The sequence below is a fragment of the Mandrillus leucophaeus genome, unplaced genomic scaffold (assembly GCF_000951045.1).
Source record: "Mandrillus leucophaeus isolate KB7577 unplaced genomic scaffold, Mleu.le_1.0 Scaffold873, whole genome shotgun sequence".
In the NCBI taxonomy this organism is placed as follows: Eukaryota; Metazoa; Chordata; class Mammalia; order Primates; family Cercopithecidae; genus Mandrillus; species Mandrillus leucophaeus.
The window spans coordinates 1,131,481-1,147,190 of record NW_012109508.1 but is presented as its reverse complement, the minus strand read 5'-3'; the positions used below and the strand labels follow the sequence as shown (position 1 = coordinate 1,147,190).

At 46.4% G+C, this 15,710-nt stretch overlaps 2 protein-coding genes across 2 annotated transcripts in view; one reads left to right on the top strand and one right to left on the bottom strand.

Moving 5' to 3' along the window:
- The first annotated feature begins 3,065 nt into the window (after positions 1-3,065).
- Positions 3,066-5,200, top strand: RXFP3 (relaxin/insulin-like family peptide receptor 3). The gene has a single exon (XM_011969127.1). It carries the CDS (start codon positions 3,395-3,397, stop codon positions 4,802-4,804), a length of 1,410 nt encoding a protein of 469 aa, XP_011824517.1. The 5' UTR covers positions 3,066-3,394; the 3' UTR covers positions 4,805-5,200.
- A 6,586-nt stretch (positions 5,201-11,786) lies between these two features.
- Positions 11,787-15,710, bottom strand: part of SLC45A2 (solute carrier family 45, member 2) — a 39,842-nt gene continuing 35,918 nt past the window's right edge. The window contains exons 6-7 of the mRNA XM_011969125.1: positions 14,388-14,599; positions 11,787-12,043 (exon numbers count right to left, since the gene is read on the bottom strand). Of these exons, the coding sequence (XP_011824515.1) occupies positions 11,819-12,043; positions 14,388-14,599 (437 nt within the window). The 3' untranslated portion in view covers positions 11,787-11,818. The remainder of the gene's footprint in view (positions 12,044-14,387; positions 14,600-15,710) is intronic.

Genomic DNA, 15,710 nt, shown 5'->3' with positions numbered 1-15,710 from the left:
GTGTGCCCACCGTGTGCTAGTTTCCATTGCCATTATAACACATGGCCACAAATGTCATGGCTTAAAAGAAGGCACATTTATACTTTCACAGTTCTGGAGATCAGAGGTTCAAAATCAGTTTCACTAGAGTAAAGCCAAGATGTCAGAAGAGGTGGTCCCTTCTTGAGGCTTTAGGAGAGAATCCATCTTTTTGCTTAGTTTAGCTTCTAGTGGCTGCAAAGTTCCTTTGGCTGTATAAAGTAATATCCAAGGGCTTGGGAAATGGGATGTGGACATATTTGTGTGTGGAGGGGGAGGCATTATTCAGCCTACCACGCACCCCTTTGTCGAAAAACAAAAATGTGGAAGACTTAGATCCAAACTGGGAAATGGAGCATGGATCAAGAGACATCACATAAGAGTCGAGACCACGTTTTAGACCTGTTATGGCTCCTTCCTAGTGGTGAGATCCTTGGTAAACTCCTTCATTTCTTCAAGCCTCCTCTGCAAAATGCTGGACCAAAGCAGGTGATTTCTTCCCTTCTCATGGGCTCCCAGTGGTTACATGCTACAGTATGATTTTATGCTAGCCTCATGGCTTCCCATGGCCCACATGGCTTCAGGAACACAAAAGAAGCCCAGGAAAAGGTTTCAGGATCCCATACTCTTCCACTGTGAATGAGAGACAATTTCTTGCTGCTGATTTTCCTCCAGGCCCCCATCACAGTCTGGTTTCAATTTTGGTAAGAAGAGGGACAGAGAAACAGACCACATATGTAACATAACAAGCTCTGCACCCTTCCTCCTTGATGGTTTCTTTAAATACCAACATAGAAAACCCCCTCCCAAAAAACCTAAAACTGGAATATCCCATAAAAGTATAACTGTTTATTACCTACCCACTCCTTAAAAAATATAAAAGGGAAATAGTAAAAGAGCTAAAATTATTGTCCACGCATCTGGCATGAATCATTACATTCTAGATAACTTAGTCATGCACAAAACTAAACAAAAAAAATACAGTCTTAGACACTTGTAGATTGCACACTTAATCTCTAGATTAAGAATCGCAGAGAGGATCAAAATAGAGGATTTATGTCTTTCAGCCTGTCTCAGTGCCTGGCAAGAGTAAGTGGCCAATGAATGTGAGATGAATTGAATCAGGCCCCTATAATTTTTTCACAAGGTATGAATATGTACATGTGATTTGGAGCAGATAAAGTAGATATATTCCTGGATGTGTCTAGAAGCACTGAGAAGCTGTGTATGTGTGGGATGGAGGTCATTGGTGTGAACATACCAAAAACTTAACAGCAGAGAGCTTTCAGGGTATGCCCTAGCTTTTCTTGTGTTTCAGTAGCCCCTTGAAATATTAGAAAAGAGAAACAGAGACAGAGATGAAGAGAGAGATAAATTTTATGGAGAAATAACTAGTTAAAAATAAAGTCAAAGCTGAGTGTGAAAGTGAGACTACTAAAATCAGGGTAATAGTCACCCAAAGAAATAACTTGTGCTTCGGGAAGAATCCTCAGGGAAGGGGTCATCTCCAGATAAGAACTGATCAAAGGAGATGGTTTTCGTTTGGTTAGGTTTTTACTAAAGCCCTGACTCCCTCTAGTGGGCAGACAGAGCAGTGCAGCATCCGTAGCAAGGTGTGTGCTCTTTTCAGGGCTAAACGTTCTTTGGAATCAAGATTTCTTTCTTTCTTTCTTTTCTTTCTCTTTCTTTTTCTTTCTTTCTTTCTTCTTTCTTTCTTTCTTTTCTTTTCTTTTCTTTTCTTTCTTTTTCTGTTTCTTATCTCCTCAGCTTGAAGGTTGCATCCTCTTTATCTTCTTAAGTAAAGCTGGGAGTTCTGTAGTACTCCAGGAGTGAGGACAATTATACTTAAGACCCTTTGGTTTCAATTTAGTCCCAGACCAAGGGAAAACATTTCAAAATTTTAAAGTAAATCCTTAAAAGTGTAATTTACACCAGAGCGATTGACCTGGCATTTATGTAGACTGTAGTTTGAGAAGTACTTCAAATGGTTTCCATTCATTCCCTCGGAAGAGTCCTTAGAATGTACTTCCATTAGTCTGAAAAATGTCTGAAAAAGAATCCTGATGCTAACAGTACTGGAAATAGGAGGGCTGGTGGTTCACGATCAGCCCGGTGGTATCCTCTATTTTATTTGCATCTAGGTAGAGAGACTGTGGGCAGTATGTGATCAGACAATTTGTTGAAGCGCTTTGGGCCTAGGGCATTTAATTTCTGTGAAGTAGGCTCATCAGTTATTCGCTCTGTTTTTGTGTCACCTCTCAGAATACATTAAAGTAGGGGCAACCCTTGAACCCAGACTTCTGCCATGTGAAGACCCTTTGAAAATCCTGACAAACACAGACACTGCATAAGTGGTCAGCTAATTAAAGCTGGGAGGTGGAGCTGTCCTTTGTGTATCCAATAAGTACCCATCATCTCATTTGAGCATGAAAAGAGGCCACTGTTATTACTTTAAAGAAGGAAAGTAAGCAGGATAGCTCATATTTTTGGAACCATTTCTCACCAAATGGAATAATTCCAGTGATAAAGTGGGAGTGAGGAAGAAAGAAAAAAAAACTTCTAATCATAATGTTTGGGAATAAGAAAGAGGAAACTCACGTCAAAATCGACTTTCTCCTGCGGGTGCAAAATAAAGGCTTAAGACTGCTCCTGCTGAAACTTTGGGGAGGAAAACGGGAGCTGGCCGGTGGGCTTTGCCTGCCACTCAGCTCTCCCTCGCGGCGCGGGCGCGGCTGGGTTCAGCACCTCGGAAAGCGCCCCTCGCGGCGCCCCCGGTTTACGCATGCTCCTTGGGGCCCGCCGCCTCGGCCATGCAAGTGCCACTGCAACTGGTGAGCACCGCTGGCAACCCACCCGGAGTTGACAACCGCAGAAAGACGCAGACACCCACTGACCTCCAGGCAACAGAGCGAGGTGGGTGGAACTCTACGATCTCTTTCTCTCCAAGGACGGAAACCTCATCCAAGCAGTCCCAGAGGAAACCGACAAAGGTATTTGAAAGGGAGCAAACGGCCCCAAATCGCAAAATTGAGCGACTGTGAGAGTTATGCGCCAATGCCCCAGTGACCGCGGGACACGGAGAGGGGAAGTCTGCGTTGTACATAAGGACCTAGGGACTCCGAGCTTGGCCTGAGAACCCTTGGACGCCGAGTGCTTCCCTTATGGGCTGCGCTCCTCAACTCTGCTCCAAAGCAGCCCCTGAGCTCAACTCCTGCGTCCAGGGCGGTTCGCTGCGCGGCAGGACGCGCTTAGTACCCAGTTCCTGGGCTCTCTTTTCAGCAGCTACTTTGAAAGCTCCCACGCACGTCCCTCAAGCTAGCCTGGGAACAACACCGGGGTAAACCGTCCTCAGAACGTGACCTAGAGGTACCTGCGCATGCAGATGGCCGATGCAGCCGCGATAGCCACCATGAATAAGGCAGCAGGCGGGGACAAGCTAGCAGAACTCTTCAGTCTGGTCCCGGACCTTCTGGAGGCTGCCAACACGAGTGGTAACGCGTCGCTGCAGCTTCCGGACTTGTGGTGGGAGCTGGGGCTGGAGTTGCCGGACGGCGCGCCGCCAGGACATCCTCCGGGCAGCGGCGGGGCAGAGAGCGTGGACACCGAGTCCCGGGTGCGGATTCTTATCAGCGTGGTGTACTGGGTGGTGTGCGCCCTGGGGTTGGCGGGCAACCTGCTGGTGCTCTACCTGATGAAGAACATGCAGGGCTGGCGCAAGTCCTCTATCAACCTTTTTGTCACCAACCTGGCACTGACGGACTTTCAGTTTGTGCTCACCCTGCCCTTCTGGGCGGTGGAGAATGCTCTTGACTTCAAATGGCCCTTCGGCAAGGCCATGTGTAAGATCGTGTCCATGGTAACGTCCATGAACATGTACGCCAGCGTCTTCTTCCTCACTGCCATGAGTGTGACACGCTACCACTCGGTGGCCTCGGCTCTGAAGAGCCACCGGACGCGAGGACACGGCCAGGGCGACTGCTGCGGCCGAAGCCTGGGGGACCGCTGCTGCTTCTCAGCCAAGGCGCTGTGTGTGTGCATCTGGGCTTTGGCCACGCTGTCCTCGATGCCCAGTGCCATTTTCTCCACCACGGTCAAGGTGATGGGCGAGGAGCTGTGCCTGGTGCGCTTCCCGGACAAGTTGCTGGGCCGCGACAGGCAGTTCTGGCTGGGCCTCTACCACTTGCAGAAGGTGCTGTTGGGCTTCGTGCTGCCTCTGGGCATCATTAGCTTGTCCTACCTGCTGCTGGTGCGCTTCATCTCCGACCGCTGCGTGGCAGGGCCCGAAGGAGGGGACGCGGTAGCCAGAGGAGGCCCGGTCGGAGCCAGCGCCCGGAGACTGTCGAAGGTGACCAAATCAGTGACCATCGTTGTCCTGTCCTTCTTCTTGTGTTGGCTGCCCAACCAGGCGCTCACCACCTGGAGCATCCTCATCAAGTTCAATGCAGTGCCCTTCAGCCAGGAGTATTTCCTGTGCCAGGTATACGCGTTCCCTGTGAGCGTGTGCCTGGCGCACTCCAACAGCTGCCTCAACCCCATCCTCTACTGCCTCGTGCGCCGCGAGTTCCGCAAGGCGCTCAAGAGCCTGCTGTGGCGCATCGCGTCTCCTTCGCTTACCAGCATGCGCCCCTTCACCGCCACTACCAAGCCGGAGCCTGAGGATCAGGGGCTGCAGGCCCTGGCGCCGCTCCGCGCGGCCACGGACCCGGACCTGCTCTACTACCCACCTGGCGTCGTGGTCTACAGCGAGGGGCGCTACGACCTGCTGCCCAGCAGCTCTGCCTACTGACGCGGGCCTCAGGCCCAGGGCACGCCGTCGGGGCAAAGTGGCCTTCCCTGGGCGGTGAAGGAGGGGAACGGATTAAGGAGGGTTTGGGGCAGAGTCGGGCGGGGGGGAAGCATTTAAGAAGTAGGTGAGAGGAGGATGGACAGAGCATGGAGGAGGAGCCTGTGGATAGGCCGGAGGACCTTCTCTGGAGAGGGGATGCTTCGAAATCAGGTGGAGAGAGGAAGCTGGCAAAGGGGCAGAGATGAGCCCCACGGGCCAGACCGCCAACCTCCTCTCCGCACCCCACAGCCTCTCCTTACTCTTCCCACGCTGGGCAGTGTGAAGGCGCCCAGAAGCGGACAGAAGCAGCAAAAACGTAGAGAAATTGGCACAGGGAGCGGGGCTTAGCCAAATGATGCGCAGACAATTGTGCCCGTTTATTCCTGCGACTTCTGCGGAGAGTGCAGCCGCCGCCACAAAGTCTCCTTTGCGCCTTGGCTAACGAGACTGCAGCAACACCAAGGTCCTACTTGCTGCGGGGCTGCCCCAGGAATCTAGAGCTAGGAGGCAAGAAACGTTTTTGGAGTTAAGAAAGAGAACTGACCATCCTGATGCGTCCCCAGGAGAAACGGCAAAGGAAAGCCACCTCCCATGGAGTCATTATGACGATTATCATTCCGGACTGGGCCAGCGGGAACACACTGAGCCCGACCTAGCTGCACAGCCCCGGAGCTCAGACGTTAGCAGGGGGATAACACCTGTCACCAGTTTGGGAGAGCGATTCTCTGGGGAGTGGCGTCACTGAGGGAGGGAGCGGACGCAGTGTAATTAGAAGGGCTGGTTAAGGAAATTTATTCAGGTTGCTGCCCCAAAAGGTAAAAGGGGGCTCATATGCTCACTTGGTAGCAGAATTGGAAGTGGAGCGCTGGAGCGTTGCGAGGAGGAAGCCCCGGCGCTCCAGTTCCTCTGAGAGCAGGCTGGGTGCCTGTAGGCACTCTGGTCTGCGTGCTGCCGGTGAGCTGGGCCCAGAGGCATCTTGAAGAGCTCTACTGGGAAGAGTGGGGGCACTTCTGCATTTCCTCCCTTCCCACGCTTTGGGAATCAAGCTGTTCCTTTGATTGAGGCCCTGGACCAGCGAGTAGAGGGATGGTTCAGTTTTTTGTTTTGTTTTTTTTTTTTTTTTTTTCTGGTAGGCTTAGATAGAAGAGCAAGAAATGCCGCAGAAATGTGCAAGGGGAATTGGGGCGGGGGGCAGGGGAAGCGGAATCCTGGAAACCAAATTCCTAGAAGCTGGATCGGATCTCTCAAACGGAGGTGTGGGGTAGGAAAGAAAATGGTAGGTTCAGGTACTATGTTCTAAAGGGAACAGAGTACTGGAGAAACTGTTCTGAGGGTATCACCAGAATTTCAGATGTAGGTTTCTTTATTACTTATATTATTGACAAGAGAAGGTAGGAAATAGGAATTCCCATCGGACAAAACCATCACCAATTTTCATTTATTCTAAAGAGTGCTTTACATATTGAGCATGCATGACAAATTCTTTTCCCAGCCTCCAGACAGTTTATGGAGCTGTCTTTAAAGATTGCCTCACATGTTTCATGTCGACTCTGTTCTGATCACAGGAGCTTAAGATGTTAAACCCTCACAAAGTCCTTTCTTGAGGCTCTTCTGAGAACTGGGATCAAACATCAGTCTACCCACTCATCTGCTGGCTTTGATAGAGGTACTGCTACTCTCTGTGGCAACCTGGTTTGGGGTCAAGAAACCAATGATGCAGGCACCCACTGGGGTGGTTGTTTTAATGTAATAAATAGCCATTCATAAAAACAGGTCTGTTTAAAGAGCCTCTTGAACAGTAGAATTGTTTAGTAGTGTTGTGAAAAGTTTTTCTGCAGTATCTGAGATTCAGGGCTCAAAATGTGAGATCTACAACTCCCACTTTCCCTGATCTGCTTTTTGTGATTGCAAAACACACTGAAATGACTAAACATTCATGGCTTCTCACAAAAGCAGAAGGTGCCAGTCTGGATTCTGAGCAGTCTTGTGAAGTCAGCTCGTTTAGAAAACTGAACGGTGTGTTTGTTTTGAAGTAGTCCATTTTCTTTTTCACCCTTTGGGAAGAACATTTATTGATATAGACATTGAATAGCAATTGGGCTAACAAAGACTGAAATGTAAGTGCCACAAAAGTCTCCCAAATACAAAATACATGAAAAAGTAAACACGGGAAAAAACTAACATTTGCATAGTAGGAGATCCTTCTATAACACGGATAATAGACTGTTAATGAGAGATTCTTATCAAAGCAAATTGCCATTTCAATTTTAACAGTAGAATAATATGTGGGTAGCTCAGAATTCTTAGGAAAGGGTGTTGAAGTATGTGCATCTGCCACTAAGAGCACTAGAAAAACAGAAGAGAAGGAGCTGGAGGAATAGAAAAAAAAATAACCTCTATAAAAAGGGTCACTTTGTCCAAATCTCAAACACGGGGCTTCTGAGAACATGGCAGGAGGGATCATAGATCATGACTTTGATCTACCACAAGGACAAAAGGGTCACCAAGGAAATGGTCAGATCAATTGTAATCAGCAATTAGTTTTTGAGTGGCTGTTGTGTGCCAGCCCCTGTGCAGGGTGCTGAGGTGATATGCATGAACCAGACATGTTTCTGACTTCCACATGTAAAAGGACAGACAGCCGTGAGCACAAGCAAGATAAGACAGGGAATGATGAGCTGAATGTCAAAGTAAGGCTGAAAAAAAGAAAGACAAAGGAAGGAAAGGTTGATCCTGCTGGGAGATCAGACTTTCTGGTCAAAATAATATTTGAGATAGGTCTAGATATATGGGCATAGTTTAGGCAGAATGGCAGTGGCGGGTTCAGAGGCAGAGAGGATATTCAACGCTAATAAAATGTGGTGACTAAAAGCTTTAATGTTGGAATGTCAGATGCTTGGTTGGGAACATCAGAAGCAGGGAACAAAGTAGTAGGTATTCTCTTCTCTTGCAGGATTTCCCAGGATTTCTGTTGAGAGTATGCGTCCTTGTACTAGTTTTATTTGTCTGGGGAAAGGAAATTTCTTTTGCCAGAAAGAATATGTCATTGGTATACTGAGAACAAATACTTAGATTCCCAAATGTGGTTAAAGGCTTTGAAAATTGGATTATATTTACTCATTCAAACCTCAAGGGAGCTGAGTTCAATGAGTATTTGCATATTTGTGTGTGTGTGTGTGTGTGTGTGTGTGCGCGCGCGCGCGCACGCGTGCATGTATGCCCTGTGGTTGGTTAGGGATGACTACATTTGACTTCTTGGGGGTTCAATAAGATGGCCCTCAGCTATGGATTACCTTTCCAGCTGGCCCTTCTATTCATTTCAAATCTTCACACATCAGAACAGTTTCTGGAGAAATGGGCAGGAAATAAACACCGAACCCCGGAGAGGATTCCATTTCTAAACCTTGCAGAGGCCAAGTACAAGTAGGGAAAGTAAGAGAGGTGGCTTGTCGCTGTTTCTTTCCTAATACTAAGAGCTATGTGCCGTGAGGTTCCCTGAGCATTTACTTATCCTCATCCAACACTATGGGGTTGGGAGCAGGCGTTTTCCCTGATGGCCTAAGTGAGTCGTGAACTTATTTCTCCAGGATGGATGATGGCGGGAGGATGGGAGGGTGGAGTAAGAAGAAGTGGTAGTTTTGTATATATTCTATAAAAGGAATGAGATTATTTCATTTGGGAGTGAATGTACTAATATAATACAGGAGGACTTGATTGGGAAGCAAAAAATGAGAAGGGAGCAAGGCTTGGAGGGTGATAAGTAAAAGAGCATGCTCAAGCCAGAGAAGACAGCCTAGTTGGGTCTGGAAAGCACCAGCGATCTGGAGAGAATGGGACAGACACACTGCAGGAGCCTGGATAAGGAAGCCGCATGTCCTGCAGGTGACGAAGTTGAGCAGGGGGCAGGAAGAAGTGGCCACTTTAGCGTAAGCCCCTGCCCTCCATTGTTCTCCCAACATATACACCAGAAGTGGCCAGATCCACAGGGGTGTTTCAGATGCCTTGCTCCACACCACTAGCACTGCCTCAGTCACAGGTATAAGAACCAGGTAGCTGCAGAGAGTGGGTTCTTTAAACACAAAGGAGGCATTGGTAGAATTGCAGCAACAAAGTGGAAGCCCAAGCAGCAGAAGGAGAAAGAGAGTGCGTGTGAAATATCAGGGATGCCACTGCCTTTTGAGACCCTTGGGGAGGCTGGGAAGGAGAAGGAGGCTGCAGCACAGAATGACAACAAATGGCTCTGTGCTCCTAGGCTGGCTGACTTCGGTAGATACTGTCCTTACACCTGGGCAGCCAGGGCCCCTGGTCTGGGTGTCATCATTAGAGGACCCTGCTCTGCCCCTTCACCTCCCCACATGGCAAGGAACCCACAGGGCCTTCTGGAGTTTGTGCCCCGCCAGTCCTCCCACCTGCTCGATTATGCTTGGGTATCTGAGACCCTGAAATTTCTTGTCCAAATGGCCCTGAGTCTATTTACAAGGAATCCATGGGTTCTTTCTTGAGTCTATCCTCCAGAGGGAATTCCATGCCACTGAGTCTGTCCACCCTTAGGTGGCTAAGGGTTGCCATTTGCAGGAGCGGTAGAGGGTGGCGGCAGGTGGGAGACTGCGGATGTGCTGATGCTAGCATGCACACAAGGACTCTACACTGCCTAGGTAGAGAGAAGAGTGGGGGAAGCAGTGAAGAGGGATGGTCTGTGGATCATGTGTCTCCATTCTTGCTCTTGCCCTGGACCCTGCAAGGGCAGTAAATGTACTAGTGTAATACAGGAGGACCTGACTGGGAAGCAGAAAATGAGAAGGGCTCCTTATCCAGGCTCCTGCAGAGTGTCTGTCCCATTCTCTCCAGATCACTGGTGCTTTCCAGACCCAACTAGGCTGTCTTCTCTGGCTTGAGCATGCTCTTTTACTTATCACCCTCCAAGCCTTGCTCCCTTCTCATTTTCTGCTTTCCAATCAGGTCCTCCTGTATTATATTAGTACATTCACTCCCAAATTTTCCCTGTGAGAAGCTGTGTGAAGGAAGACCCAAAGCCCAGCAAAGAAACAACCAGAGCAGGCTTACTCTTCTCAGGATGGCTACAAATAAGCTGACACTGCAGGGGCCTGGCCATGCTACTGAATCCACTCATTCTCCTAGGCACGGGACGCACAGAAGCAACACACCAAGTCCCAAATTTCCCATTTCTCAAAAACAGCTCATTTCCCTTCTCCAAATTCCCTTCCAGCACCAAAGATTTTGGTCAGTTACAAGTTGAGCTGAGGCAATGACTACTCTACTAGACCCTAGATCAAGTAGGAAGAGGAACCACACAATTCTTCTAACTTATAAAAACATGTGGGCAGATCTGTATTCTGCACTGGTCAGGTACATCCAGGGTTGTGTAGGCAAATACTTAAGACTGGGGAACAGGACAATGAGCTTTTAACACTAGTGACAATCGCTGGCTCCGATCAAGTGTCAGACACCAGGCTAAGTGCTGTCCATACAGGAAGCAGCAGAACCAAAGTGGCAGGGTTCAAAGCCCAGCTCTGTCACTTAATAATTATGTGGTTTCAGATAAGTTATATCTTTCTGCCTCCATTTCTTTATCTAAAAACTGGAGAGCGGTAACAGCACCCACTCCCACAATTGCTGTGTTAACGTTAAAACATTTAGAATAGTGGTAAAGACTCCATAAATGTCATGGTTTGTGTTTTGATGTTTGTTTGTCTGTTTGTTTTGAGACCAAAACTCACTTTGTCTCCCAGGGTGGAGTGTAGTGACACAATCACAGCTCACTACAGCCTCGATCACCCAGGCTCAAGCAATTCTCCCGCTTCACCTTCCCCAAAAGTTGGGGCTATATGCATGCACCACCATGCCCAGCTAATTTTTAAAGTATTTTTTGTAGAGAGAGGGTCTCCCTATGTTTTTCAGGCTGGTCTCAAACTCCTGGCCTTAAGGGATTCCCCTGCCTCGATCTCCTAAAGTGCTGGGATTACAGGTGTGAGCCACCATGCCTGAACCAATGTTATGTATTATTAATCATCACAACTCTCTGAGATAGCAATTCTTATCCCAAATGTATAGATGAGCAAGTGTGCCTTGGGGAGATTACATAGTTTGCTGCTGAGTGGCAAAGCCAGGATTCAAAACCAGCTGATTCTGAAACATGATTTTTATTAAACCATGCTGCCTCTCAAGGCTGCTGAAAACCTCATCATGGGGAAAGCAGTCGAAGGGGTATGATTAGAGAAAAACTGCTTAGCTTGGAGAAGAGAAGATCATAGGAGAAACAGGGGGCTGTTTTTTGAAAGACTTTTATATCAAATCCAGAGGACAAAACAAAGGTGCAGACTAGGGAGAAATATTTTTACTGTGTCAATGAAATGAACTACTTTAAAGCTATGAATCCTCCAGCATGGATGTTGAGTAGACTTGTCAGGGGTATCATAAAGTAATAGGAATTAATTATGAGCAAATTAAATATGAATAAATTAATATCAGAGAATAGATCACTAACAATATTTTGAATATCTGTGAATTTGATGAAATATATGACTCCCCAATATATATGAACCCTTGGCTAAAACAAAATCAAATCACTTCACAGAACACATCCAAGCATCATATGTGGAATTTGTCTGCTTCTCAGGTCTCAGAAAGACCTGCAATGCCCTGTGAAAAGCAGCTCCTGCCTCTCCCCTACCCCTGCACTGAGACGCAATGAGAAAGGCATGTATAGGCGCTACCACCCACACTTACCCCTTGCCGCCAATGCGTGGAGGCATAGTCCAGACAAACGTTGCCTGAAATATGGGGACTGTTGTGCAGAGGATTGGTTTAAAGTGAGAGGTGGGCAGATTCTATGGCTGAAATCACAATACTGGGCATCCAATGGGCAGACCCTAAGATTCAGAGCTGCAGAAAATGTTAACTTCCTGCCATGTGCTTCTCTGTGTCTGAGGTTAGGGTCATTGTCTCTTTATTGACCTAATTCACGTATCTAACAAAGAGAGCCACAAAGCAACAGCCTATCAGTGCCACCGCAGATGCTGTGATCACCACAATGACGACGCTCCCAGCTGTGTTGACCAGAAAGCCCAGGCCACCTCCGACTAGGATCTGAGCCAGCTGCACCATGCAGGTGAGGGTGGCGCAGTCCATGCCCTTCCCTCTCACGCTGTTGTCTGGATGCCCTCCTGGAGCCTGCTGCCTCTGCAAAGGAAGCACAGAAACACCATTTGACCTACAAAGAACTGTCATTTAAGGGCACAAGTCAGCAAAACTTTTCTGTGACCAACCAGATAGTAAATACCTTTCGCTTTGTGGATTATACAGCCCTGGTCGTAACTACTCAACTCTACTCTTGTAGTGCAAAAGCAGGGGCAATGTGGAGCTGAGTTGCCTTTCCAATATAGATTAATGGACATTATTAGCATTTGATTTCAGGGAATTTTCATGAATTGGTGATGTGGAACTGAACTGAATATTGATGGCTATTAGCATTTGATTTTATGCAATTTTCATGAATTGGTGATGTGGAACTGAACTGAATACTGATGGGTATTAGCATTTGATTTCAAGTAATTTTCACTTGTTACAAGATATTAAGCTTCTTTTGAACGTTTTTTCAATCATTTAAACAATTAAAAGGAATTCTTAGCTCACAGACTGTACAAAAACAAGTGGTGGGCCATAATCAATACAATGTAGTGGATACTTAATAAATATCTTATTCTTTTCCTTTCTTAGTGTTAAAAATTCAAAGATTTTAAGAAGGATGTTGAATTGCTGATGTCCTTAAGAGAAGCAACTTTAAAAGGCATTTCAATCTTTTAAAATATGGTTGCTACTTGATTAATATAATGTTTGGTTAATATTTGATATTTGGTCTGAACTGGTTGATAACTTTGTCATTTGTGGCATATCTCTTATGTGCTGGGCCTAGGTTTTTTTTACTTGTTACTTTATTTCAACCTCAACACCTCCCTAGATGCACATGTTATTATCATTCCCCCCATGGTAACAATTATAATACTAGCTATCATATTTTGAGTCTTTGTCAGGTGCTAGGGGGCACCACACTAAGCGCATCCACTATCTTGTTTGCTTTTCTCTAAGGTAAATAACATTCTTTCCATTTGCCTCATGAGGAAACTGAGGATCTGCGAGCTTAAATGATGATTTCCTGCACTATTAGGCAAAAAAAAGCATTATGCTGAAAAACTCTCATCTTCGAATAAGAAAGGAAAATAAGAAAACAGATTTACATTTGCTTGGTTTTTATTTAAAAATGCTGGAAAGATTAACAAAAAACCTAGTAAGAGTGGTAACACGTTGGGGTTGGAGGGAGATAGTAAATGGTAAAGGGAGCACGCAGTGTGCAGTTTTATATATCATTGTGAATATATTATCTCACTTAAAAATGAACTCATTCTAAGTGCTACCTAATAAACAAATAAATAACATCTCCAGTGTAACGCAGCTTCCAAGTGAAAGAGGCAGGATTTGAATCCAGGTGTCTCTGAGCTTGAAGCATAGGTTTTCTTCCCCCAGTACCATGTAACACTCTCCTTGGAGGGACAGTTTTTTATGATAACTATCCCATTAGCAGCAACATCCCTGTCATGCACTTAAACCTTGGTGACAATGTTTGCCAGGGGATGAGGAAAGCCACAACTCTTTTTTGAAATGTTTTTACTCCTGGTGTGGCTCTGCCCTGCTGCCATATCAAATGATGAAAAACATGGTCAGAATCATAGTCTCATGTTTATGTGTTCAGTGTTTTTGCAGTTTCATGCTGAGCTGGATTAAACTTGGAGTTATCTCTGTAACTTTTATATCATTGCTCCAGTTACGGAACTATAAGCCTATTTTCATGGGAAGAGAGTTGCAATTTTGATAAGAAGAGGTGGTAATTTTAGAGTGGAAATACCAACTCTGTTATAGGCGTTGCTTAGGTGCTTGTTCACTAGTTGAGTTCCAAGGTTTAAACGGCGCAGGTTCCGCTCAGGGCAGCAAAGTGGGGATTACCACCCATGATTCCAGCTTTCCTTCTCGCACATGGGGTCTGACTTACTAAAATCTGGACTCCATTGCCTAGGACTTTCCTACCCTCAACAAATAATGCCGAGAAATTCTACCATGCACCTCTGCAGGCAGGGAGACCCTTATTGTGGGTATCCAGAAGTGCTGCAGGTGCACCAGGGAGACCTATGAAGTGGTTATAGAAGACCTGGGTCCCTCTTTTTTGTCTCTGTGTTATTGTGGGCTGGTTTCCCCACCTCACCAAGCCTTCTTTTTCTAATCAGAAAAATGGGAGTAACACTCCTTGCCCTACAGCTCCCTAAGTGAGCAGGGATTGAGAGTAAGGACCAGAGAGCTGGGCTGCCCTGGGCATGCCTGTACCAGATCATGATTGCAGTTGGTTGGGCTTTTGACTGCTGCCGTTTCAAGAACCCTTATTTTCCAGCTCGGCTCTACACATTGCTACCAAATCCTCCCCAGCCTTCAGATGAGTCTGGATGTTACCCAAGGCAGAGGTTCAATGACAGCACACCTCCTTTTCTTCCTCGCGGTGGTACTCAGTAATGAGGTTAAAGGGCACAGTGTACAGGGTGCTGGACATCACACCAAACAGGCTGCACAGGACCAGCGTGGAGTAGACATTGGGGAAGAGCCCAATAAATCCTGTCCCCAGGCCAAACAGCAAATATCCCGTGAAGTAAAGACCCTTTAATCCAATGTAAGATACCAAAAATTTCTGAAAGTCTGTGGGAAGAAGAGAGGGAGAAATTACAGCTGGCAGTGCCTCACAACATTTAACAATTTCAGACAATCCTTTATTCTGAAGATTCACTTTTTTGGACGTCCTTTGATACTGAGCCAGGAACAAAAGAATCCCCTTATCTGTGGGTTGAAAACAGCTGGCTTTTGGAACCATTTTAAAGACCTTTGCATAAAGGACAGCTTGAAATTGCCTTGCTAGGCTGATTTTTTTTCTACAAAGAAGAGTCTGGCACTGTTTAGCAGACAGCTGGATAGCAAAAAGAAGTCAGAAAGGTGGTAGAAAAGCTGACCTAACTATGGGAACCTGGGGCTGCAAGAAAAGTGTGGGTTACTCTGAATCAGTTGGGCTGTGGCCCCATAGGACCAAAATAATAACACAGGCCTATCTTGGCCCTATGACCCAACGTCAGGTTGGGGAAAATTGGAACAACCAAAATTTACAGAACGATCTAAGCCCCCACCTGAATGGACTCTGCACACCTGAGAAGGAGGTAAAGGATGTGCAATTATCTGAAGACACTTTCCCTGACTTGTCAATCCTTCCCAGGCTGGTAAGGGGCTCCCACAGCACCCAGCATTTCCTCATTGCTGGCTCCCTAACTCTTCGTAAGCAAGTTCCTTGACTTCTCAAAACCCCAGCTTCCTCATCTGAAAACTGGGAATAATAAAACCATCTTTTGGAGTTGTTGCCAGGATCAAGTGAGATGAAGTGTCCATGAAATCACCCAGCCTAATGCCTAGCATGTAGAAAACATGCAATTAATGTGGCTATGGCTATTGCAACAAAGACAGGTTGAGCTGGAGATAGCTGACTCTTAACTGGATTTCTCTTCTAGCAGGTCAGCTTGGCTTGCTTGTATCAGTATAGTGGTAGAGCTAATTTTTAAAAATGAAAAATTCTGCTTTAAAACATTTTACAAGGTTTTCCACAATGGCAAGAAAAATCCCTAAATTGCTTTTATCTTCCTTTCTTAATCGGTTGTTTTTAATTCACACATTCCTCATCTCTCCCCTGTGCCATTCTCCTGGAACACAAGAATCAGGGGATAAATAACAGATACTTGAAATGTGGCTATTCAAGAATGAAACTTTC